Raw genomic sequence first — 22,071 nt, forward strand, 5'->3', positions numbered from 1 at the left:
CTCTTTTCTCCACAGTGCCCCAGCTTAATTGGATGGGTTTCATGTGGGGGTTGGAGAGAATTTGTCCCCGACCCTAGGCACCTTTCTGTGCAAGATAGCTAAAGTCAGAGTATTGCAGGAAGAGGGACCTGTTCTTAGGGCCTGAGTGTGGGCTCTTGTCTGATACTCAGAAATGTATTGTCCGAAGAGACACTCTTACTGACAAAGCAAGAGACTTTATTGGTTTGGGGCACCCAGATGGAGAGCAGTATGTCAAGGGAACCCAGGAGTGCCATGTGCATCATGGTCTCAGGTTTTATGGGGTTAGTTTCCAGTTTGTCTTTGGTCAGTCTTTCTGACTCAGAATCCTTCCTGGTAGCTCACACATTGCTCAGCCAAAATGGCTGCCAACAGGAAATCTGGGAGGTGGTAGGAAATGTGACGTCTCTTTGATCTTTCTCGAACTCTTCTGGTTAGTGATAACTTATCATTCCATGTTCCTTACCAGAACGTCCTGTCATAAAATAACTAATGTAAATGGTTACTATGGTGCCTGACTAGGGTGGGTGGTTTCAGTCAGTGTGCTTCCTTTAACAAGGGTACACCCAGGTACCCAGGGAGAGATCAGTGGATGTGAAGAGAGATAGTTTCACGTCAGTACACAAGACATGTTTTCTCTTGTACTTTTGAGTAGCTTAGAGTACTTAGCCAGGGTCTTTACAACTCGGCCTTAGCCTTTGTTTCTGCTTGAAGGTCAGACTGCTTGAAGGCCAAGCAGAGATAGTAAGATATTTCTAACGTGGGATCTTTAAAATACCTATGTTCATCTCCTTTCCCAGCCTTTCTTTTTGCAGATTTTCCTGTCTTTTTACTTTTTCCTTGTCTTTGTCCTATCTCTCAGCAGCCGAAGCAGTACTTCGGCCTTGCCGTCCACAAAGCTTCCCTAGTGTTGGTATTGTAAGAAGTGGGGTCCCCCTGGAGGGCTCCAAGAGTGGGCTCTTGTGTAAACACTGGGGAAAGAATTGTCTAAGGAGACATGTGCTGACAAAGCACAAGACTATCGGAAAAGTGCACCGGGGCAGAGAGCAGCAGGGTAAGGGAACCCAGGAGAAATGTTGTGCCATGTGGCTTGTGGCTCGCAATCTCAGGTTTTATGGTAATGGGATTACTTTTCGAGTTGTCTTTGGCCAATCATTCTGACTCAGAATCCTTCCTGGTGGCACACGCATTGCTCAGCCAAGATGGATGCTAACTAGAGGGATTCTGGGAGGTGGTCGGACACGTGGTGTTCTCTTTTGATCTTTTCCGAACTCTTCTTGGTGGTGGTGGCTTATTAGTTCAGTGTTCTTTACTAGGACCTTCTGTCCTAAAATAGCTCATGCAATTGGTTACTAGGGAGCCTGGCCGAGGATGGGCGGTTTCAGTCAGTGTGCATCTCCTAACACTGAGATAATGCTTCCAAGGGATAAACAGAGGCAGACTCCTTTACAAGTTTCTTAGGGAACTGCCCAAAAGGTTGAAAGAGACCACAATCCTATGAAAATAATGTCTGCATTGTTCCCACTGGCACTGGTAGCATCACTGAGAGCATGGGCTACTGTTCTTAAAGTCATTGGTGACCAGGAATATGGAGAATGGCAGACAGAAGTTTAAAATCACATAGTGATCTCAGACTTTTATTTGCTAGGCCTTCCATTTGGGTTGTTAATTTTAATTTTCTTCTGTAGGCTTTTAGGAGATTCCAGAGTTCTGCAGAATTTGATTCTGATATATTCTGCCAGCATATTTATTACTTACTAGAAGGTCAGAGCCTAGGATTCTTTTCTGTTCTGTGATTACAGTAGTCCCTTCTTCTCCCTTTTTCTAACAAGCACTCTCTTTTTGTAAACCACTGTGAAAGGGGGTAAAAAACTGTCATGATCATCTGCCAATTGATTTTACCATGTACACAAAGTAAAAACTACATTTAAACATGAGCAAAGCGGGGAGCTCACTCGTGGTCAAGTGGTTAGAACGCCAAACTCCCACTGCAGGGGGCTTTGATTCCTTGATGCATTGGGAAGCTAAGATATTGCATACCACTTGGTGCAGCCAAAAGAAAAAAAAAAAAGAACCTATGTTTGAGTCCACTCTTAAAATGAGCAAAGTGGGGTGGAAAACAGTGTTGTGCAGCCTTGTTTTACTCCCTTGATACATTTGGTTTAACTTCTTCTTCCTTTTTTTTTTTTTTCTGCTCTTTTCCTCTAGCTTATGGAGAATCACAATGGAAGAATCTAGAATTTGCCGAGTAGGAGTAAAACCAGATATGTTGCATCACTGTCAATCAAATGATATTCCTCAGTGTAATGACTCAAATTATGGTAGCACATCTAACAAGCATTCAGTGGAAGAGGATGAAAGCAGTAACGTTACAACAAAAAGCAGAGATTTACTGAGCCCATTGTACTGCACACAAGAGACAAGAGAGGAATCTCCAGGGCCAGGAGCTGGAGCAGATCCCTCTGGTGGTCAGCAAGATTCAGAGTGCCGCAGAAAGAAAGAAAAAATTTTAGGTAATAATCTCTGCTCAGGAGTTGAACATTTTCACATGGTGCTTGTTAAACTTATATTTTCTGCAGCACTGGTAATGGTGGAACGTGACCAGTTTTGAGACAGATGTTTAGCTAATACACCTAGTTTCTTTGGTCAGGTCAGTATGCTTCACTCCGGCAGTTACATGCAGGAGGTGAAAATAGCAGAGTAGAAAGTACAATTCTGGATGCCTTTGTTTGTTCTCTCTGACTAAGGATTGTTTTTCAGAAAAAATATTTGTGGCCAGTTTGACAGAAGTAGTATTTGATTTGCCTTGTTGCTTGATCATTCAAGGTAATCTAATAATTAGTAAGAAAGCTGTATATTTGCTCAGCTTATTAGAGAATATCCACTAAAATTTGGAAATGATATGTTATTTTGCAGCTTAGAAAGTGTGTAGTAAGACTAGTTTTAGGGTTTGTCCTATAACTGCTTATTTTGACAGGATTAACAATGTGATATGTTAAAGTTCATGAATGAAATCTGAAGCCCTTCATCTTACTGGTTGCTTCTCAGTTTTTCATTCCTGTTGTACCTAATATTTACCTTGTTTAATTAGTGATTTGTGCATAACATTATAATTTGAAATTCTCTTTCTTAATCCACCTACTACATTTTAAAGACTTTAAAATTTATATGATTATGCAAATTATTTATAATTCCTTGCAAAAAAGACAGATACTTGCAGAATCAATGACCCTAACAGTTGTGCATAAAATACAACTTCAGGTAAAAATCATTTAAATAGTTTAAAGTAGAATTTAAAATATTCATAAAGTTGAAGTATACGTTACTGTTATGTCTGCACATTGAAACATAGTTCCTTTTTTTTTTTTTTAATCTTGAACTGAAGGGAAAAAGCTTTCAGTACTGAAATCTTAATCTAAATAAGATAGTCAACTTTTTGAATTTGGACTGTTCTTCCTCCCACGTCCATTGCAGTCTGTAAAGTATATGAAATGTTAACTTTAGATTAAATCCTAAAGAATTAGATGAATACCATTCTCTTTGATGAAATACTCAACATACAAAGCTGAACAGTTTAGAAAATAAAAAAGTTTTCTATCCTTAGGGTAAGAAATAGAATATTATTTCTAACTTTAAAGCATCATTTGCCTCCACCTAGCTTAGTAACCTGTTTCCTCGGCTAAAGTTATTAAGGCACTCTTGAAGAACTCTTGTTTTTGCTGTTTAAGTGATTACTATCTAAGAGGTAGCAGTGTTGGTAAGTATAGAAACGTGGATGATGGTGAGGCTAATACATCAGTTTGAAAATAGCTTCTTTCCTTAAGTTATAAATATAAGTTTTATGTAGAGTTTACAGACTGAATTAATGTCATCCTTCTGCTACCTTTTTTCTTTTATAAATCATTAGGAAAAGAAGTATTATTATTGATGCAAGCCTTAAACACTCTTTCAACTCCAGAGGAGAAGCTGGCAGCTCTGTGTAAGAAATATGCTGATCTTGTGAGTATTAAGGGAGTGAGGCCCATATATAGCATAGCAAAATATGTGTATGTACTTGATAAACTTTGAAAATGTAGTTTTGATACAGTTTTATGTTTAAAATTATAATACAGAATTGAGGAGAAGAATAAAATTTCTTGGGAGTTATTCTGATTGTATGACTTAGTATTATGATATACAATTTAGAACATTATAATGCTTTTTGAGATGTATCCTGAAAGTCAGTCAGCCTTGGCATTTCCCTGATAGATTTTTTTGTTTATATGTGTAATGCCTCTCAGTTGAAAGAGACTTTTTTTTTTTTTGGTTAAATTCAGGCGTTCTGGACATGAAAGGAATATTAGAGACAAAGGCTTTTTCAATTTTGATTGAATATTTTAGTTATGTGACAGTGCTACATTTTAAGAAACGTTTACTGTGAATCCACTGTTTGCTAGGTTGTGTTCCTTTTTCCTTTTTCCAAAGAAGTTCACTCATGGGGTGTTTGTTCTAATTATGTTTTTCAACTAGCACTCTTTTCCTGGAATTATGGAAGCACTCTTAACCTGGAAACCTTGATAGCCTCTTAAAATTTAAGAATGGAAAAGGCATTAGAACCTTTGAAGAATAGTTGTGGGAAATTTTTGGAATAGTTGGTTCTAATGTAAATGCCAAAATCGTTGCATTTTGTGAAGCACTTAGTGAATTACCACTGATAAACTATGCAATTTCATCTGTTGTTTAAAGCGACTATTCTGTATCATTCCTGTGTTTTGTCATTAAGGAACAGAGCTGAAACAAATCTTGTTACTGTTTATTCAAGTGGCACATCTAAATCTGATTTAACAGCCTGGCACCCTCTGATAGTGTAAGAAGTGGAAATGTCCAAGAATCAAAGAAAATGAAGTGCCATCCAAACCAAAGGTTCCAACAGTCATTATTGCATTGCTGGCCTCAGAAGGAAAGTTTCCATTGGATATCAAACTCTCATGGCACAGTGAATGATAGAAATCAAGAAAGACATGGTAGAAAAATAAGGCAGGGACAAGAAAAAAAAAGGGAGAAAGAAATTGAGGGAAGAAAAGCAGCAGGAATAGTTTTGGTTGACTTACTGATGTGACAGCAGCAGCCAGCCATGAAAGGATCAGGGACGCAAGAGCAAATTGAATAGCATAGTGAGCTAGGCCAGTCCTTCTTAACTTCATACACATCACCCAGGGATCTTGTCAAATTGTCAATGCTGAGTACATAGATGTAAAAGACATTTCACAGTAGATTTTAAGTGGAGATGGAGAAGATCGTTAAGATAGATTGCATTCTAACAGGTTCCCAATTGGTGGTCAAAGCTACCGGTCCAGGGACTAAACTTTGAGAAACAGGAGTCAAGTTATTTATTTATTTAGACATTTTCTGAAGGTGGAAGGATATGGCAAGTAAGAGTTTCTGCATTTATTTTCAGAAGTGACACACTGGAGACTTGTCCAAGAAGTATTTTCTCTATGATGTTGTTTTATCCTTGTGGAGATCAGTAGTTCTCATGCATAATAAAAAGTAGATATATTTTAGGTTTAAAAATATGTTCAAAAACTGCTTCTTAAAAAACTTATTTTCTAAGTTATTGAACCACCTTTGGAATATAATGTCACTGTTACATTGACGGATAGGAGAGGCTGAATCAAACTTCATCCCCACAGTGGTGAGCTCACAAGCAAAAGGGAACTAGTAAGTTTGGATCTAGGGTTTGAACCCAACATCATCAGTACCTAGCTTTTAAGGCCTGTACGTGAGAGAATACCCCCAAAATCTGAGTTTGAAAAACAGCCTGTCTTTTTCGAACTCTTCAAAAAAATTTGTAAAGGATGGATTTTTTTTTTTTTTTTTTAAAGCCAGGTCAGTAGTTACTGATGTTTTTTGATACACTTTTTATTGTTTTGCTTATTTGATTTTTAACTTGGTCTTCGTTGCTGAATATGTATTTTTTCTAGCTTCTGCTTACTCTCTAGTTGCCCTGCACAACCTTATTGTTGCAGTGGCTTCCTGTGTAGCAGAACAGAAACTCTGGGGCAGAAGAGCTATAGTAGCTGCCACATGTGGGCCCACTGCTGTTGTGGTGGAGCATGGGCCTAGTTGCCCCAAGGCACGTGGATTCCTCCTGGACAGGGATTGAACCTGTTTGCCCTGCATTGGCAGGTAGATTCTTAATAACTTGAGCACCAGGGACGTCCCAAGGATGGAACAGTTCATAACTAACTTTCTTAACTATATGCAGAGTACATCATGAAATACCAGGCTGGATGAATCCAAAGCTGGAATGCAGATACCAACAACCTCAAATATACAGATGACATCACCCTAATATCAGAAAGCAAAGTGGAACTAAAGAGCCTCTTGATGAAGGTGAAAGAGGACAGTGAAAAAGCTGGTTAAAACCCAACATTCAAAAAAACAAAACTAGTGGCATCTGGTCCCATCACTTTATGGCAAATATGATGGGGAAACAGTAGAAACAGTGATACATTTTATTTTCTTGGGTTTCAAAATCACTGCCTTTGGAGACTGCAGCCACAGAATTAAAAGATGCATGTTTCTGGGAAGAAAAGCTATGACAAATCTAGACAGCATATTAGAAAGCAGACATATTACTTTGCCAAAAAAGGTCCATCTAGGCAAAGCTATGGTTTTTCCAGTAGTCATGTATGGATGTGAGAGTTGGACCATAAAGAAGGCTGAAGAATTGATGCTTTTGAAGAGTGGTGTTGGAAAAGACTTTTGAGAGTCGCTTGGACAGCACAGAGACCTAACCAGTCAATCGTAAAGGAAATCAGTCCTGAATATTCATGGGAAACAATGATGGTAAAACTGAAGCTGCAGTGCTTAGGCCAGCTGATGTAAAGAGCTGACCCACTGGAAAAAACAATGGTGCTTGGAAAGATTGAAGGCAGGAGGAGTAGGGAGTGTCAGAGGATGAGATGATTGAATGGCATCACCATCTCAGTGGATACAAGTTAGAGCAAATTACTGGAGCTGGTGAAGGACAAGGATGCCTGCTATGCAGCAGTTCATGGGTTTGCAAAGAGTCAGACACAACTTGCTGGCTGAACAGCAAGCAGCACTGTGTTGCCCAAACCTCACAAGAACACCACAAGAAAAACAAAACTTCAAGTTGGAAATTTAGAAACTTTTCCTGTACAGTAGGAGTAGATGAGTAGCTCATTCTCATCACTTACTCAGAATAGTACTTGGAGTCCTAGCCAAGGATATTAGGCAAGAAGGAGAAACAATGCAGAAAAATTGGAAAATAACCCAGGTAAAATTACTATTTGCAAATGATATTATAATTAGATTGTCAGAATCCACTAAAATCCGCTACCGTAAAACAAAAAAGGAAACCTCTTAGAACTAACAATTCAATAAGTTTCTGGATTAAAAAAATAACTTATGAAAATGAGCTGAACTTCTAAACAGTGACAAACCATCAGCAAAAACTATTAAGAAAATAATCCCATTTTAAGTTACGTCAGGAAAAATAAAAGATCTCGGACTTAAGTAATCTAGGAAGTTATAATATGTACACTGGAAATTGTAAGTTAACTGACAAAAACAATCAAGAAGATGCTCATAAATGGAAATAATTGTTTCATGCTGTTGTATTGGAAGAATTAATAAAATAGAGATACTACCCAAAGCAGTCTACAGACTCGTGAAAATCTCTATGAAAGTATCAATAACATTTTTTAAAATTAGTTATTTTAATTGTAGGCTAACTACAATATTGTGGGTTTTGCCATACACTGACATGAGTCAGTCATGGGTGTACATGTGTCCCCCTGTCCTGAGCCCCCTTTCCACGTCCCTCCCAATTTAATCCCTCTGGGTTGTCTAAGCACCCTGACTTTGCTATACTTCATGCATCGAACTTGGACTAGTCATCTAATACATATATACACATACATATACATGTTTCAGTGCAATTCTCTCAAATTATTCCACCCTCTCCTTCTCCCACAGAGTCCAAAGGCTGTTCTTTATATCTGTGTCTCTTTTGTTGTGTCTTTTTGTGGTCATCGTTACCATCGTTCTAAATTCCATATATATTCATTCAGTTCAGTTCAGTTCAGTCGGTCAGTCGTGTCCGACTCTCTGTGACCGTATGAATCACAGCACGCCAGCCCTCCCTGTCCATCACAACTCCCGGAGTTCACTCCAACTCATGTCCACAGAGTCGGTGATGCCATCCAGCCATCTCATTCGCTGTCGTCGCCTTCTCCTCCCGCCCCCAACCTTTCCCAGCATCAGTCAACTCGTCGCATGAGGTGGCCAAAGTATTGGAGTTTCAGCTTCAGCATCAGTCCTTCCAATGAACACCCAGGATTGATCTCCTTTAGAATGGACTGGTTGGATCTCCTTGCAGTATAAGGGACTCTCAAGAGTCTTCTCCAACACCACAGTTCAAAAGCATCGATTCTTCGGCGATCAGCCTTCTTCACAGTCCAACTCTCACATCCATACATGACCACGGGAAAAACCATTGCCTTGACTAGACGGACCTTGGTTACTGTATTATTCCATTGTGTATATGTACCACGGCTTTCTTATCCATTTGTCTGCTGATGGACATTTAGGTTGCTTTCATGTCCTGGCTGTTGTAAACAATGATGTGATGAATTTTGGGGTACACTTGTATCTTTCAGTTCTGGTTTCCTCGGTGTGTGTGCCCAGCAGTGGAATTGCTGGGTCATATGGCAGTTCTCTTTCCAGTTCTATAAGGAATCTCCACACTGTTCTCCAGAGTAGCTGTACTAATTTGCATTCCTACCAACAGTGTAAAAGGGTTCCCTTTTCTCCACACCCTCTCCAGCATTTATTATTTGTAAACTTTTTGATAGTAGCCATTCTGAATGGTGTGAGATGGTACCTCATTGTGGTTTTGATTTGCATTTCTGTGATAATGAGTGATGTTGAGCATCTTTTTCATATGTTTGTTAGCCATCTATATGTCCTCTTTGGAGAAAGTTTAGTTCTTTGGCCCAGTTTTTGATTGGGTCATTTATTTTTCTGATATTGAGCTGCATGCGCTGCTTGTGTATTTTTGAGATTATTTCTTTGTCAGTTGCTTTGTTTGCTGTTATTTTCTCCCATTCTGAAGGCTGACTTTTCACCTTGCTTATAGTTTCCTTCATTGTGCAAAAGCTTCTAAGTTTAATTAGGTCCCATTTGTTTATTTTTGCTTTTATTTTGATTACTCTGGGACAGGGGTCATAGAGGGTCGTGCTATGATTTATGTCAGAGAGTGTATTGCCTATGTTTTCCTCTAGGAGTTTTATAATTTCTGGTCTTATATTGACTTCTTTAATCCATTTGAGTTTATGTTTGTCTATGGTGCTAGAAAGTGTTCTAGTTTCATTCTTTTACAAGTGTTTGACCAGTTTTCTCAGGACCACTTGTGGAAGAGACTGTCTGTACTCCATTTTATACTCTTGCCTCCTTTGTCAAAGATAAGGTTTCCATAGGTGCGTGGATTTATCTCTGGTCTTTCTGTTTTCTTCTGTTGATATATATTTATGTCTTTGTGCCAGTACCATACTGTCTTGATGACTGTTGCTCTATATAGTATAGTCTGAAGTCAGGCAGGTTGATTCTACAGTTCCATTCTTCTTTCTCAAGATTGCTTTGGCTATTTGAGTTTTTTTTTTTTTTTGCATTTTCATACAAATTGTGAAATTATTTGTTCTGGTTCTCTGAAAAATACCGTTGGTAGCTTGAAAGGGATTGCATTGAATCTATAGATTTTTTAAGGTAGTGTACTCATTTCCAATATATTGATTCTTCTGATCTATGAACATGGTTTATTTCTCCATCTATTTGTGGAAAGTTTGATTTCTTTCATCAGTGCTTTATAGTTTTCTACATAAAGGTTTAAATTTCTTTAGGTAGATTTATTCCTAAGTATTTTATTCTTTCCATTACAGTGGTGAATGGGGTTGTTTCCTTAACTTCTCTTTCTGTTCTCTGATTTTGTGTAGAAATGCAAGGGATTTCTGTGTATTAATTTTATATCCTGCAACTTTTCAGTTCAGTTCAGTTCAGTTCAGTCGCTCAGTCGTGTCCGACTCTCCGCGACCCCATGAATCACAGCACGCCAGGCCTCCCTGTCCATCACCAACTCCCGGAGTACACTCAAACTCAGGTCCACAGAGTCGGTGATGCCATCCTGCAACTTTTAGGTCTAGTAAATTTCTGGTGGAGTCTTTAGGGTTTTCTATATAGAGGATCATGTCATCTGCAAATAGTGAGAGCTTTATTTCTTTTTTTCCAATTTGGATTCCTTTATTTCTTTATCTTCTCTGATTGCTGTGGCTAAAATTTCCAAAACTGTGTTGAATGGTAATTGTGAGAGTGGGCACCCTTTTCTTATTCCTGACTTTAGGGGAAATGCTTTCAACTTTTCACCATTGAGGATAATGTTTGCTTGAGGGATTATCATATATGGCTTTTATTATGTTGAGGTATGTTTCTTCTATGCCTGTTTTCTGGAGGGTTTTTATCATAAGTGGGTGTTCAGTTCAGTTCAGTCGCTCAGTCGTGTCCGACTCTCCGCGACCCCATGAATCACAGCACGCCAGGCCTCCCTATCCATCACCAACTCCCGGAGTTCACTCAAACTCATGTCCACAGAGTCGATGATGCCATCCAGCCATCTCATTCTCGGTCGTTCCCTTCTCCTCCCGCCCCCAACCTTTCCCAGCATCAGAGTCTTTTCCAGTGAGTCAGCTCGTCGCATGAGGTGGCCAAAGTATTGGAGTTTCAGCTTTAGCATCAGTCCTTCCAGTGAACACCCAGGATCGATCTCCCTTAGAATGGACTGGTTGGATCTCCTTGCTGTACAAGGGACTCTCAAGAGTCTTCTCCAACACCACAATTCAAAAGCATCAATTCTTCGGCCATCAGCTTTCTTCACAGTCCAACTCTCACATCCATACATGACCACGGGAAAAACTATAGCCTTGACTAGACGGACCTTTGTTGGCAAAGTAATGTCTCTGCTTTTTAATATATTATCAAGGTTGGTCATAACTTTCCTTCCAAGGAGTAAGCGTGTTTTAATTTCATGGCTGCAGTCAGCATCTGCAGTGATTTTGGAGCCCCCCAAAATAAAGTCTGACACTTTTTCCACTGTTTTTCCATCTATTTCCCATGAAGTGATGGGACCAGATGCCATGATCCTTGTTTTCTGAATGTTGAGCTTCAAGCCAATCTTTTCACTCTCCTCTTTCACTTTCATCAAGAGGCTTTTGATTTCCTCTTCAATTTCTGCCATAAGGATGGTGATGTCAAATATTGTCAAAGACTTTCTCTGCCTCTACCTAGATAATCATAATTTTTACCTTTCAATTTGTTAATATAGTGTACCACATTGATTGATTTGCAAATATTGAAGAATCCTTGTATCCCTGGGATAAAGCTCACTTGGTCATGATGTATGATCTTTTTAATATGTTGTTGGGTAGTGTTTCCTAAAATTCTGTTGAGGAATCTATGCATCTGTGTTCATCAGTGATAATTGGCCTGTAGTTTTCTTTTTTGGGTGGCATCTTTGTCTGGTTTTGCTGTTAGGTGATCGTGGCCTTCTGGAATGAGTTTGGAGTTTACTTAACCTTCCTCAGCTATTTTCTGGAAGAGTTTGAGTAGTGTAGGTATTAGTTCTCTCAATTTTTGGTAGAATACTTTTTTGGGCTCCAAGATCACTGCAGATGCCATGATTTTCATTTCACAGCCATGAAATGAAAAGACGCTTACTCCTTGGAAGGAAAGTTATGACCAACCTTGATAATATATTAAAAAGCAGAGACATTACTTTGCCAACAAAGGTCCGTCTAGTCAAGGCTCTGGTTTTTCCCGTGGTCATGTATGGATGTGAGAGTTGGACTGTGAAGAAAGCTGATCGCTGAAGAATTGATGCTTTTGAAGTGTGGTGTTGGAGAAGATTCTTAAGAGTCCCTTGTACCGCAAGGAGATCCAACCAGTCCATTCTAAGGGAGATCGATCCTAGGTGTTCATTGGAAGGACTGATGATAAAGCTGAAACTGCAATACTTTGGCCACCTCATGCGACGAGTTGACTCAATGGAAAAGACTCTGATGCTGGGCAAGGTTGGGGGCGGGAGGAGAAGGGGACGACGGAGAGTGAGATGGCTTTATGGCATCACCGACTCTCTGGACATGAGTTTGAGTGAACTCCAGGAGTCGGTGATGGACAGGGAGGCCTGGCTTGCTGTGATTCATGGTTTCGCGGAGAGTCGGACACGACTGAGCAACTAAACTGAACTGAACTGAACTGAGCACATGTGAAACTATCATGTCCTGGACTTTGTTTGTTTGAATTTCTTGATTATAGTTTCGTTTTCTCTGCTTGTGAAGGGTCTGTTTAGATTTTCTGTGTCTTTCCCTGGTTCAGGTTTGGAAGGTTATACTTTTCTAAGAAATTGTCCATTTCTTCCAAGTTGTCCATTTCATTGTTATATAGTTGCTGATAGTTGTATCTTATGATGCTTTGTATTTCTGTGTTGTTTGTAGTGATTTCTCCATGTTCATTTCTAATTTTGTTGATTTGATTCTTCTCCCTTTGTTTCTTGATGAATCTGGCTAATGGTTTTTCTATTTTGTTTATTGTCTCAAAGAACAAGCATTCAGTTTTGTTGATTTTTGCTGTAGTTTCCTTTGTTTCTTTGTCATTTATTTCTGTGCTAATTTTTAAGATTTCTTTCCTACTAACCGTGGAGTTCTTCATTACATCTTTTTCTAGTTGCTTTAGATGTAAAGTTAGGGTTTTTTTTTTTCCTCTTGTTTCTTCAGGTAAGCTTGTATTTCTATGAACTTTCTCCTTAGCCGTTCTTTTACTGAATCCTATAGGTTTTGGCTTGTCACGTTTTCATTTTCATTTCTTTTGATGCATACTTTTGTTTCTTTTTTGATTTCTTCTGTGACATGTTGGTTATTCAGAAGTGTCTTGTTTAGCCTCCATATGTTTGTATTTGTAATAGTTTTTTTTTTTTTTCCCTGTAGTTGACTTCTCTCTTAGAGCACTGAGAACATAAATGATGCTTGAAATGGTTTCAATTGTTTTGAATTTACCACGGCCAGATTTATGGCCCAGGATATGATCTGTCCTAGAGAATGTTGTGTGTGCACCTGAGAAAAAAGTGAACTTCATTGTTTTGTGGTGAAATGTCCTGTGGATATCAGATAGGTGTAACTGGTCCATTGCATCATTTAAAGTTTATGTTTCCTTGCTAATTTTCTCTTTGGTTGATCTACCCACAGATGTGAGTGGGATCTTAAAGTCTCCCACTATTATTGTGTTACTGTTAATTTCCCCTTTCAAACTTGATAGAATTTGTCTTTCATAGTGCAGCCCTCCTATGTTGGGTGCATCAGTCAGTTCAGTCGCTCAGTCATGTCCTACTTTGTGACCCCGTGAATCACAGCACGCCATGCCTCCCTATCAATCACCAACTGCCGGAGTGTACCCAAACACAAGTCCATTGAGTCGGTGATGCCATCCAATCATTTCATCCTCTGTCGTCCCCTTCTCCTGCACTCAATTTTTTCCAACATCAGGGTCTTTTTCAATGAGTCAGCTCTTCGCATCAGGTGGCCAAAGCATTGGAGTCTCAGGTTCAACATCAGTCCTTCCAATGAACACCCAGGACTGATTTCCTTTAGGATGGACTGGTTGGATCTTCTTGGAGTCCCAGGAACTCTCCAGAGTCTTCTCCAACACGACAGTTCAAAAGCATCAGTTCTTCGGCACTCAGCTTTCTTTATAGCCCAACTCTCACATCATACATGACTGCTGGAAAAACCGTAGACTTGACTTGACGGACCTGTGTTGACAAAGTAATGTCTCTGCTTTTTAATATGCTGTCTAGGTTGGTCATAACTTTCCTGCCAAGGAGCAAGTGTCTTTTAATTTCATGGCTGCACTCGCCACCTGCAGGAACCTTGGAGCCCAGAAAAATAAAATCAGCCACTGATTCCACTGTTTCCCCATCTATTTGCCATGAAGTGATGGGACCAGGTGCCATGATTTCATTCTGCTTTTTCACTTTCATCAAGAGTCTCTTTTTCTTCACTTTCTGCCATAAGGGTGTTGTCATCTACATATCTGAGGTTATTGATATTTCTCCTGGGAGTCTTGACTCCAGCTTGTGCTTCCTCCCGCCCAGCATTTCTCATGATGTAATCTGCCTATAAGTTACATAAACAGGGTGACAATATACAGCCTTGACCTACTCCTTTTCCTACTTTGAACCAGTCTGTTGTCCCATGTCCAGTTTTAACTGTTGCTTCCTGACCTGCATACAGGTTTCTCAAGAGGCAGATCAGGTGGTCTGGTATTCTTATCTCTTTCAGAATGTTCCACAGTTTATTGTGATCCACACAGTCAAAGGCTTTGGCATAGTCAATAAAGCAGAAATAGATGCTTTTCTGAAACTCTTTTTGCTTTTTCGATGATCCAACGGATGTTGGCAATTTGATCTCTGGTTCCTCTGACTTTTCTGAAACCAGCTTGAACATTGGAAGTTCATGGAAACATATTGCTTAAGCCTGGCTTTAATTATTTTCAGCATTACTTTACTAGCGTGTGAGATGATTGTAACTGTGTGGTAGTTTGAACATTCCTTAGCTTTGCCTTTCTTTGGGATTGGAATTAAAATGACCATTTCCAGTCCTGCAGCCAGTGCTAATTTTCCAAATTTGCTGACATATTGAGTGTAGCACTTTCACAGCATCATCTGTTAGGATTTCAATAACTCAACTGGAGTTCCATCACCTCCACTAGCTTTGTTCATAGTAATGCTTCCCAAGGCCCAGTTGACTTCACATTCCAGGATGTCTGGCTCTAGGGAAGTGTGAGTGATCACACCTTCGTGCTTATCTGGGTTGTGAAGATCTTGTTTGTACAGTTCTTCTGTGTATTCTTGCCACCTCTTCTTAATATCTCCTGCTTCTGTTAGGTCCCAAGCATTTCTGTCCTTTATTGAGTCTATCTTTGCATGAAATATTCCCTTGGTATCTTTAATTTTCTGAAGAGGTCTCTAGTCTTTCCCATTCTGTTGTTTTCCTCTATTTCTTTGCATTAATCGCTGAGGAAGGCTTTCTTATCTCTCCTTGATATTCTTGGAACTCTGCATTCAAATGGGTATATCTTTCCTTTTCTCCTTTGCTTTTTGCTTCTCTTCTTTTCACAGCTATTTTGTAAGGCATCCTCTGACAGCCATTTTACTTGTTTGCATTTCTTTTTTTGGGGATGGTCTTGATTCCTGTCTCCTGTAGAGTGTTGAGTCTCCGTCCATAGTTCATCAGGCACTGTGTCTATCAGATCTAGTCCCTTAAATCTATTCCTCACTTCCACTGTATAGTCATAAGGGATTTGATTTAGGTCATACCTGAATGGTCTTGTGGTTTTCCCACTTTCTTCAATTTCAGTCTGTATTTGGCAATAAGGAGTTCATGATCTGAGCCACAGTCAGCTCCTTGTCTTGTTTCTGCTGATCTTGTATAGAGCTTGTATTCTGCTGCTATTGCTGCTGCTAAGTCGATTCCGTCGTGTTCAACTCTGTACAGTCCCATAGACGGCAGCCCACCAGGCTCCACTGTCCCTGGGATTCTCCAGGCAAGAACATTGTAGTGGGTTGCCATTTCCTTCTCCAATGCATAAAAGTGAAAATGAAGTTGCTCAGTTGTGTCTGACTCTTGGCTACTGCATGGACTGCAGCCTACCACACTCCAACGTCATTGGGTACTGGAGTGTAGTGGAGAGTACCGGAGTGTACTGGAGAGTACTGGAGTGTACTGGAGTGGGATTGCCATTGCCTTCTCCATAGAGCTTGTATAGCGTTTCTCTGTCTTTGGCTGCAAAGAATATAATCAGTCTGATTTCGTGTTGACCATCTTGTGATATCCATGTGTAGCGTATTCTCTTGTGTTTTTGGAAGAGGTTGTTTCTATGACCAGTGCATTCTCTTGGCAGAACTCTATTAGCCTTTGCCCTGCTTCATTCTGTACTCCCAGGCCAAATTTGCCTGTTACACCAGGCGTTTCTTGACTTCCTACTTTTGCATTCCAGTCCTCTATAATGGAAAGGACATTTTTAGGGGTGTTAGTTCTAGAAGGTGTTGCAGGTCTTCACAGAACCTCTCAACTTCAGCTTCAGCGTTACTGGTTGGGGCATAGACTTGGATTACTGTGATATTGAATGCATATATATTTGGGTGCATATATATTTTAATTGTTATATCTTCTTCTTGGATTGATCTTTTGATCATTTTGCAGTGTCCTTCTTTGTCTCTTTTCAGTGGCCTTGATTTCAAAGCCTATTTTATCTGATACGAGTATTGGTACTCCTGAGTTCTTTTGGTCTCTATTTTAATGAAATATCTTTTTTTCCTGCCCTTCACTTTCATCCTGTATATGTCCCGTGGTTTGAGGTGGGTTTCTTGTAGATAGCATATATAGGGATCTTGGTTTTTTTTTTATCCGCTCAGCCAGTCTTTGTCTTTTTTTGGAACATTCAAACCATTTACATTTTGGGGATTATTAATGAGTATGATCCCGTTGCCTTTTACTTTGTTGTTTGGGGTTCGAATTTATACACCTTTTCTGTTTCCTGTAGAGAAGATCCTTTAGGATTTCTTGAAGAACTGGTTTGGTGGTGCTGAATTCTCAGTTTTTGCTTATCTTTAAAGCTTTTCAGTTCTCCTTCATATTTGCATGAGATCCTGTGGGTATAGAAATCTGGGTTGTAGGTTTTTCTCTTTCATCACTTTAAATATGTCCTGCCTTTCTTTTCTGGCCTGAGGAGTTTCTGTTGAAACATCAGCTGTTGTCCTTATGGGAATCCCCCTGGGTGTTATTTGTTGCTTCTTTTTCTTGCTCTTTTTGTTTGATCTTCATTAATTTGGTTAATATTTGTGTTGGGATGTTTTGCCTTGTGTTTATCCTTTTTGGGACTCTCTGGGTTTCTTGGACTTGAATGGCTGTTTCCTTCCCCATTTTAGGAAAGTTTTTCAATATTATTTCTCATGCCCTCTCTTCTTGTCTTCTTCTTCTGGAACTACTGTGATTCGAATGTTGGGGTGTTTAACATTGTCCAGAGGTCTCTGAGGTTGTCATTATTTCTTTTAATTCTTTTCCCCAGTTTCATCTCTGCTTCCTGTATTTCCAGCATTCTATCTTCCACCTCACTTATCCTGTATTCTGCCTCAGGTGTTCTACTGTTGGTTCCCTCCAGAGGGCTTGTGATCTTAGTTATTGCATTATTCATTATTGATTGACTCTGTTTTATTTTTACTAGGTCCTTGTTAAAACATTTATTGCATCTTCTCAATCGTTGTAACCAGACTATTTATCTGTAACTCATTTTGTTTTCAAGATAATAGATCATCTTTACTATCATTCTTCTGATTTCTTTTTCAGATAGACTCCCTGTCTCTTTCTCTTTTGTTTTGTTTGGTGGGCATTTTTATCATGTTCCTTTTCCTGCTGAATATTTCTTTGCCTTTTCATTTTGTTTAGATTGCTGTGTTTGGGGTGTCCTTTCTGTGTGCTGAAAGTTTGTGCTTCCTCTTTATTGTGGCGGTTACTCCATGTGGTGGGGTTAGACAAGTGCCTTGTCAAGGTCTCCTGGTTAGGGCAGCTTGCGTCTGTGTTCTGGTGTGTGTGTGGAGCTGGATCTCTTCTCTGTGTAGTGCAGTGACATATACAGTAGTAAGTTTTAGGGTGTCTATGTGTTTGGTGTTACTATTGGTCGCCTGTGTTTTAATGCTCAGGGCTTTGTTCCTGCATTGCTAGAGAATTAGCATGGTATGTCTTACCCTGAAACTTGTTGGTTCTTGGGTGGAGCTTGGTTTCAGTGTAGTTCTGAAGGCTTTTGGATGAGCTCTTGTCAATTAATGTTCCTTGCAGTCAGGAGTATGCTGGTGTTCTGAAGTTTTTGATTTAAGTCTCCTGCCTCTGGCTTTCATCTTATTCTTACAATAGCCTTAAAACTCCATCCATATGGCACCAATGATAAAACATCTAGATTAATGGGGAAAAGATTCTCCACAGTGAGGAACATCCAGAGAGGTTCACAGTTTCATGGAGCAGAGATGAGGGAAGAGGGAAATAGAGGTGACCAGGAGGAGAGGGGGAAACAAAAGGTGAGAGACCAGTCTAGTCAGTAACCAGTTCCTTGTGTGCTCTCCACAGTGTGGAACACTCAGAGGGGTTTGCAGAGTTACATAGAGTAGAGAAGACTTAGGAGGGAGATAGAGGTACTAGGAGAAGAAGAGGGGAAGTCAAATGGGAGACAGGAATCTAGTTAACAGTTAATAACTGTTAATAGTTAATAACTATTAATAGCTAGTTAATAGCAGTTTCCTAAGTTTTCTCAACAGCTTGGAACACCCATTGAGATTCACTGAGTTAAGTAGCGCAGAGAATGTGGAGGGAGGAGATAGAGGTGATCTGGAGGAAAAAAAACGGAGCTTCAGGAGGGAGAGAGCAATCAAGCCAATCAGTAATCACACCCCTAAGTGAAAATGGACACTGAAGATCAGATTCTTAAGGGTACAAAATTGATAAAAAATACCAAAAAACAAAGATTAAATATGTAGAGTAGAGGTTAGACTCAGAAATACAATATCAAAAATAGAAAACAAAGTGAGAAAAACTATAAAAAACATGAAATTTACTTTAAAGGTAGTCTTTTTTTTTTTTTTTTGCAAGGTAACAATAGGTTATAAAAATGAAAAGTATTAAAGAACTTAAGCGCCTTAGGTTAAAGCTTTTCTTGGGAAAGTTCTCTTTTTTTTTTTTTCTCTCTCTCTCTGGCTGTCCCACAGTTTGGGTTGCTATCTCACTTTAGCTCGCTATCTCACTTTAGCTCCCTCCAGTTGTCTTCAGGGCATTCAGTGCGGTCTTTACCCTAAGCATGCAACCAGCACCTCCCTGTCTTGTCCATGCTTCTTGGTGGCTGACACCAGCATCTGGGCAACTTCTCCACTGGGTGTTGCTGTTAGGTATGTGTTCTGTGGGTTTTAAAAAAATTTTTTTCCAGGTTATGTGCACTTCTGAGATTCCAAAACTCCCCACAGACCCACTGGTGAGAAGGTTTCCTGCTATTTGAAAAGTTATCCTCCTTTACGACTCCTTCCCCAGGATGGGTGTCCGTCCCTAACTCTTTTGTCTCACTTTTGGTCTATTTTCTCCTACATCCTTTCAAAGAGAATGGGCTGCCTTTCTAAGTGCCTGCTGTCCACCACTAGTTTTCAGAGTTGTTTTGTGGATGTTGCTAAGCGTTCAGATGATCTTTTGATGAATTTGTGGGAAAGAAAGTGGTGTCCCAATCCTGTTCCTCTGCCATCTTAGGACTGTCCCCCCAGTGTATTAATTTTATATCCTGCAACTTTACTATTTTCATTGATTAGATCTAGTAATTTTCTGGTAGTGTCTTTAGGGTTTACTATGTAGAGAGTCATGTCCTCTGCAAACTGAGAGTCTTACTTTTCCCATTTGGATTCCTTTTATTTATTTTTCTTCTCTGATTGCTGTGGCTACAACTTCCAAAATTATGTTGAATGGTAGATGTGAGACTGGGTACCCTTGTCTTCTTCCTGATTGTAGAGGAGATGCTTTCTATTTTTCGCCATTGAGGACAGTGTTTGCAGTGGGTGTATCTCAGATGGCTTTTACTATGTTGAGTCATGTTCCTTCTGTGCCTGCTTTCTGGAGAGCTTTTATCATCAAAGGCCTAATCTTCATCTATTGAGATAATCGTGTGGTTTTACTTTTCAGTTTGTTAATACGGTGTAGCACATTGATTGATTTGTGAATACTGAAAAATCCTTGCATCCCTGGAATAAAACCCACTTGCTCATGATGTTTGATTTTTATTATATGTTGTTGGATTCTGTTTGCTAGAATTTTGTTGAGGATTTTTTCATCTATTTCCATTATTGATATTAGCATATAGTTTTCTTTTTTTGTGGCATCTTATGACCAACCTAGATAGTATATTAAAAAGCAGAGACATTACTTTGCCAACAAAGGTCCGTCTTGTCAAGGCTATGCTTTTTACAGTTGTCATGTATGGATGTGAGAGTTGGACTGTGAAGAAAGCTGATCACTGAAGAATTGATGCTTTTGAACTGTGGTGCTGGAGAGGACTCCTGAGAGTCCCTTGGATTGCAAGGAGATCCAACCAGTCTATTCAGAAGAGATCAATCCTGAAACTCCAATACTTTGGCCACCTCATGGGACGTGTTGACTCACTGAAAAAGACTGATGCTGGGAAGGATTGGGGGCGGGAGGAGAAGGGGACGACAAAGAATGAGATGGCTGGATGGCAACATGAACTCGATGGGCGTGAGTTTGAGTGAACTCCGGGAGTTGGTGATGGACAGGGAGGCCTGGCGTGCTGTGATTCATGGGGTCGCAAAGAGTCAGACACGACTGAGCAACTGAACTTAACTGAAGTCTGCTTTTGATATTAGGGTGGTGGTGGCCTCAGAATGAGTTTGGCAGTTTACCTTCTTCTGTAATTTTCTGGAACAGTTTTAGAAGCATCAATTTCTTGTAGAATTCACCTATGAAGCCATCTGGCCCTGGACTTTTGTTTGTCGAAAAATTTTTAATTTCAGTTTTGATTTCTCTGCTTGTGATGGATCTGATTTATGTTTTCTGTTTTTCCCTGGTTCAGTTTTGGAAGGTCATACTTTTGTCAGAATTTGTCCCATGTCTTCCTGGTAATCCTTTTTTTTTGGGATATGGTTGCTGACAGTAGTCTCTTATGCTCCTTTGTATTTCTGTGTTGTCTATTGTGAATTTTACTATTTTCATTTCAAATTTGTTGATTTGATTCTTCTCATTTTAATATGTGTAATGGTTTGTCTATTTTGTTTATCTTCTGAAAGAATCAGCCTTTAGTTTTGTTGATTTTTCCTTAGTCTTCATTTGTTTTTCAGTTATTTTTTCTCTGATTTTTATTATTACTTTCCTTCTAACTTCGGGGTTATTCAGTTTTTCTTTTTCTAGTTGCTTTAGGTGGAAGTTTAGGGTATTTATTTAATGTTTCTTTTCTTTCTTTTAGTATGCTTATATTGGTATGAACTTTCCCCTTCACACTGCTTTTAATGAATTCCATAGATTTTGGGTGGTGTCATCTGCATATCTGAGGTTATTGATATTTCTCCCAGAAATCTTGATTCCAGCTGTGCTCCCTCCAGCCCAGCATTTCTCATGATGTACTCTTCATATAAATTATATAATCAGGGTGACAATATAGAGCCTTGACGTACTCCTTTTCCTACTTGGAACCAGTCTGTTGTGACATGTCCGTTCTAACTGTTGCTTCCTGACCTGCATACAGGTTTCTCAAGAGGCAGATCAGGTGATCTGAATTCCCATCTCTTTCAGAATGTTCCACAGTTTATTGTGATCCACACAGTCAAAGGCTTTGGCATAGTCAGTAAAGCAGAAATAGATGTTTTTCTGGAACTCTCTTGCTTTTTCGATGAAGTAACAGATGTTGGCAATTTGATCTCTGGTTCCTCTGCCTCTTCTAAAAGCAGCTTGAACATTGGAAGTCCAAGGATCACGTATTGCTTAAGCCTGGCTTTAAGAATTTTGAGCATTACTTTACTAGCGTGTGAGATGAGTGTAATTGCACGGTGGTTTGAACATTCCTGGCATTGCCTTTCTTTGGGATTGGAATGAAAACTGACCATTTCCAGTCTTGAGGCCAGTGCAGAGTTTTCCAAATTTGCTGACATATTGAGTGCAACACTTTCACAGCATCATCTTTTAGAATTGGAAATAGCTCAACTGGAATTCCATCACCTCCACTAGCTTTGCTCGTAGTGATTCTCCCTTCGGCCGACCTGACTTCACGTTCCAGGATATCTGGCTCTAGGTGAGTGAGTGATCACACCTTCGTGCTTACCTGGGTCGTGAAGATCTTTTTTGTACAGTTCTTCTGTGTATTCTTGCCACCTCGTCTTAATATTTCCTGCTTCTGTTAGATCCATACCAT

At 39.6% G+C, this 22,071-nt stretch overlaps 1 protein-coding gene across 4 annotated transcripts in view; it reads left to right on the forward strand.

Moving 5' to 3' along the window:
* LOC129557936 (gamma-taxilin-like) overlaps positions 1-22,071 on the forward strand; it is a 105,005-nt gene that overhangs the window by 11,282 nt on the left and 71,652 nt on the right. For all 4 annotated transcript variants that reach the window (XR_016036986.1, XM_055428587.2, XM_055428586.2 and 1 more), the window contains exons 2-3: positions 2,227-2,531; positions 3,926-4,017. Coding sequence is in view for 3 of the 4 variants with exons in the window: in XM_055428587.2 (XP_055284562.2) it covers positions 2,243-2,531; positions 3,926-4,017 (381 nt within the window). In the remaining variant the exon portion in view is untranslated. The remainder of the gene's footprint in view (positions 1-2,226; positions 2,532-3,925; positions 4,018-22,071) is intronic.

Source organism: Moschus berezovskii, chromosome Y (genome assembly GCF_049115385.1).
Source record: "Moschus berezovskii isolate FMDL1 chromosome Y, NW_MosBer_1.0, whole genome shotgun sequence".
Taxonomy (NCBI): domain Eukaryota; kingdom Metazoa; phylum Chordata; class Mammalia; order Artiodactyla; family Moschidae; genus Moschus; species Moschus berezovskii.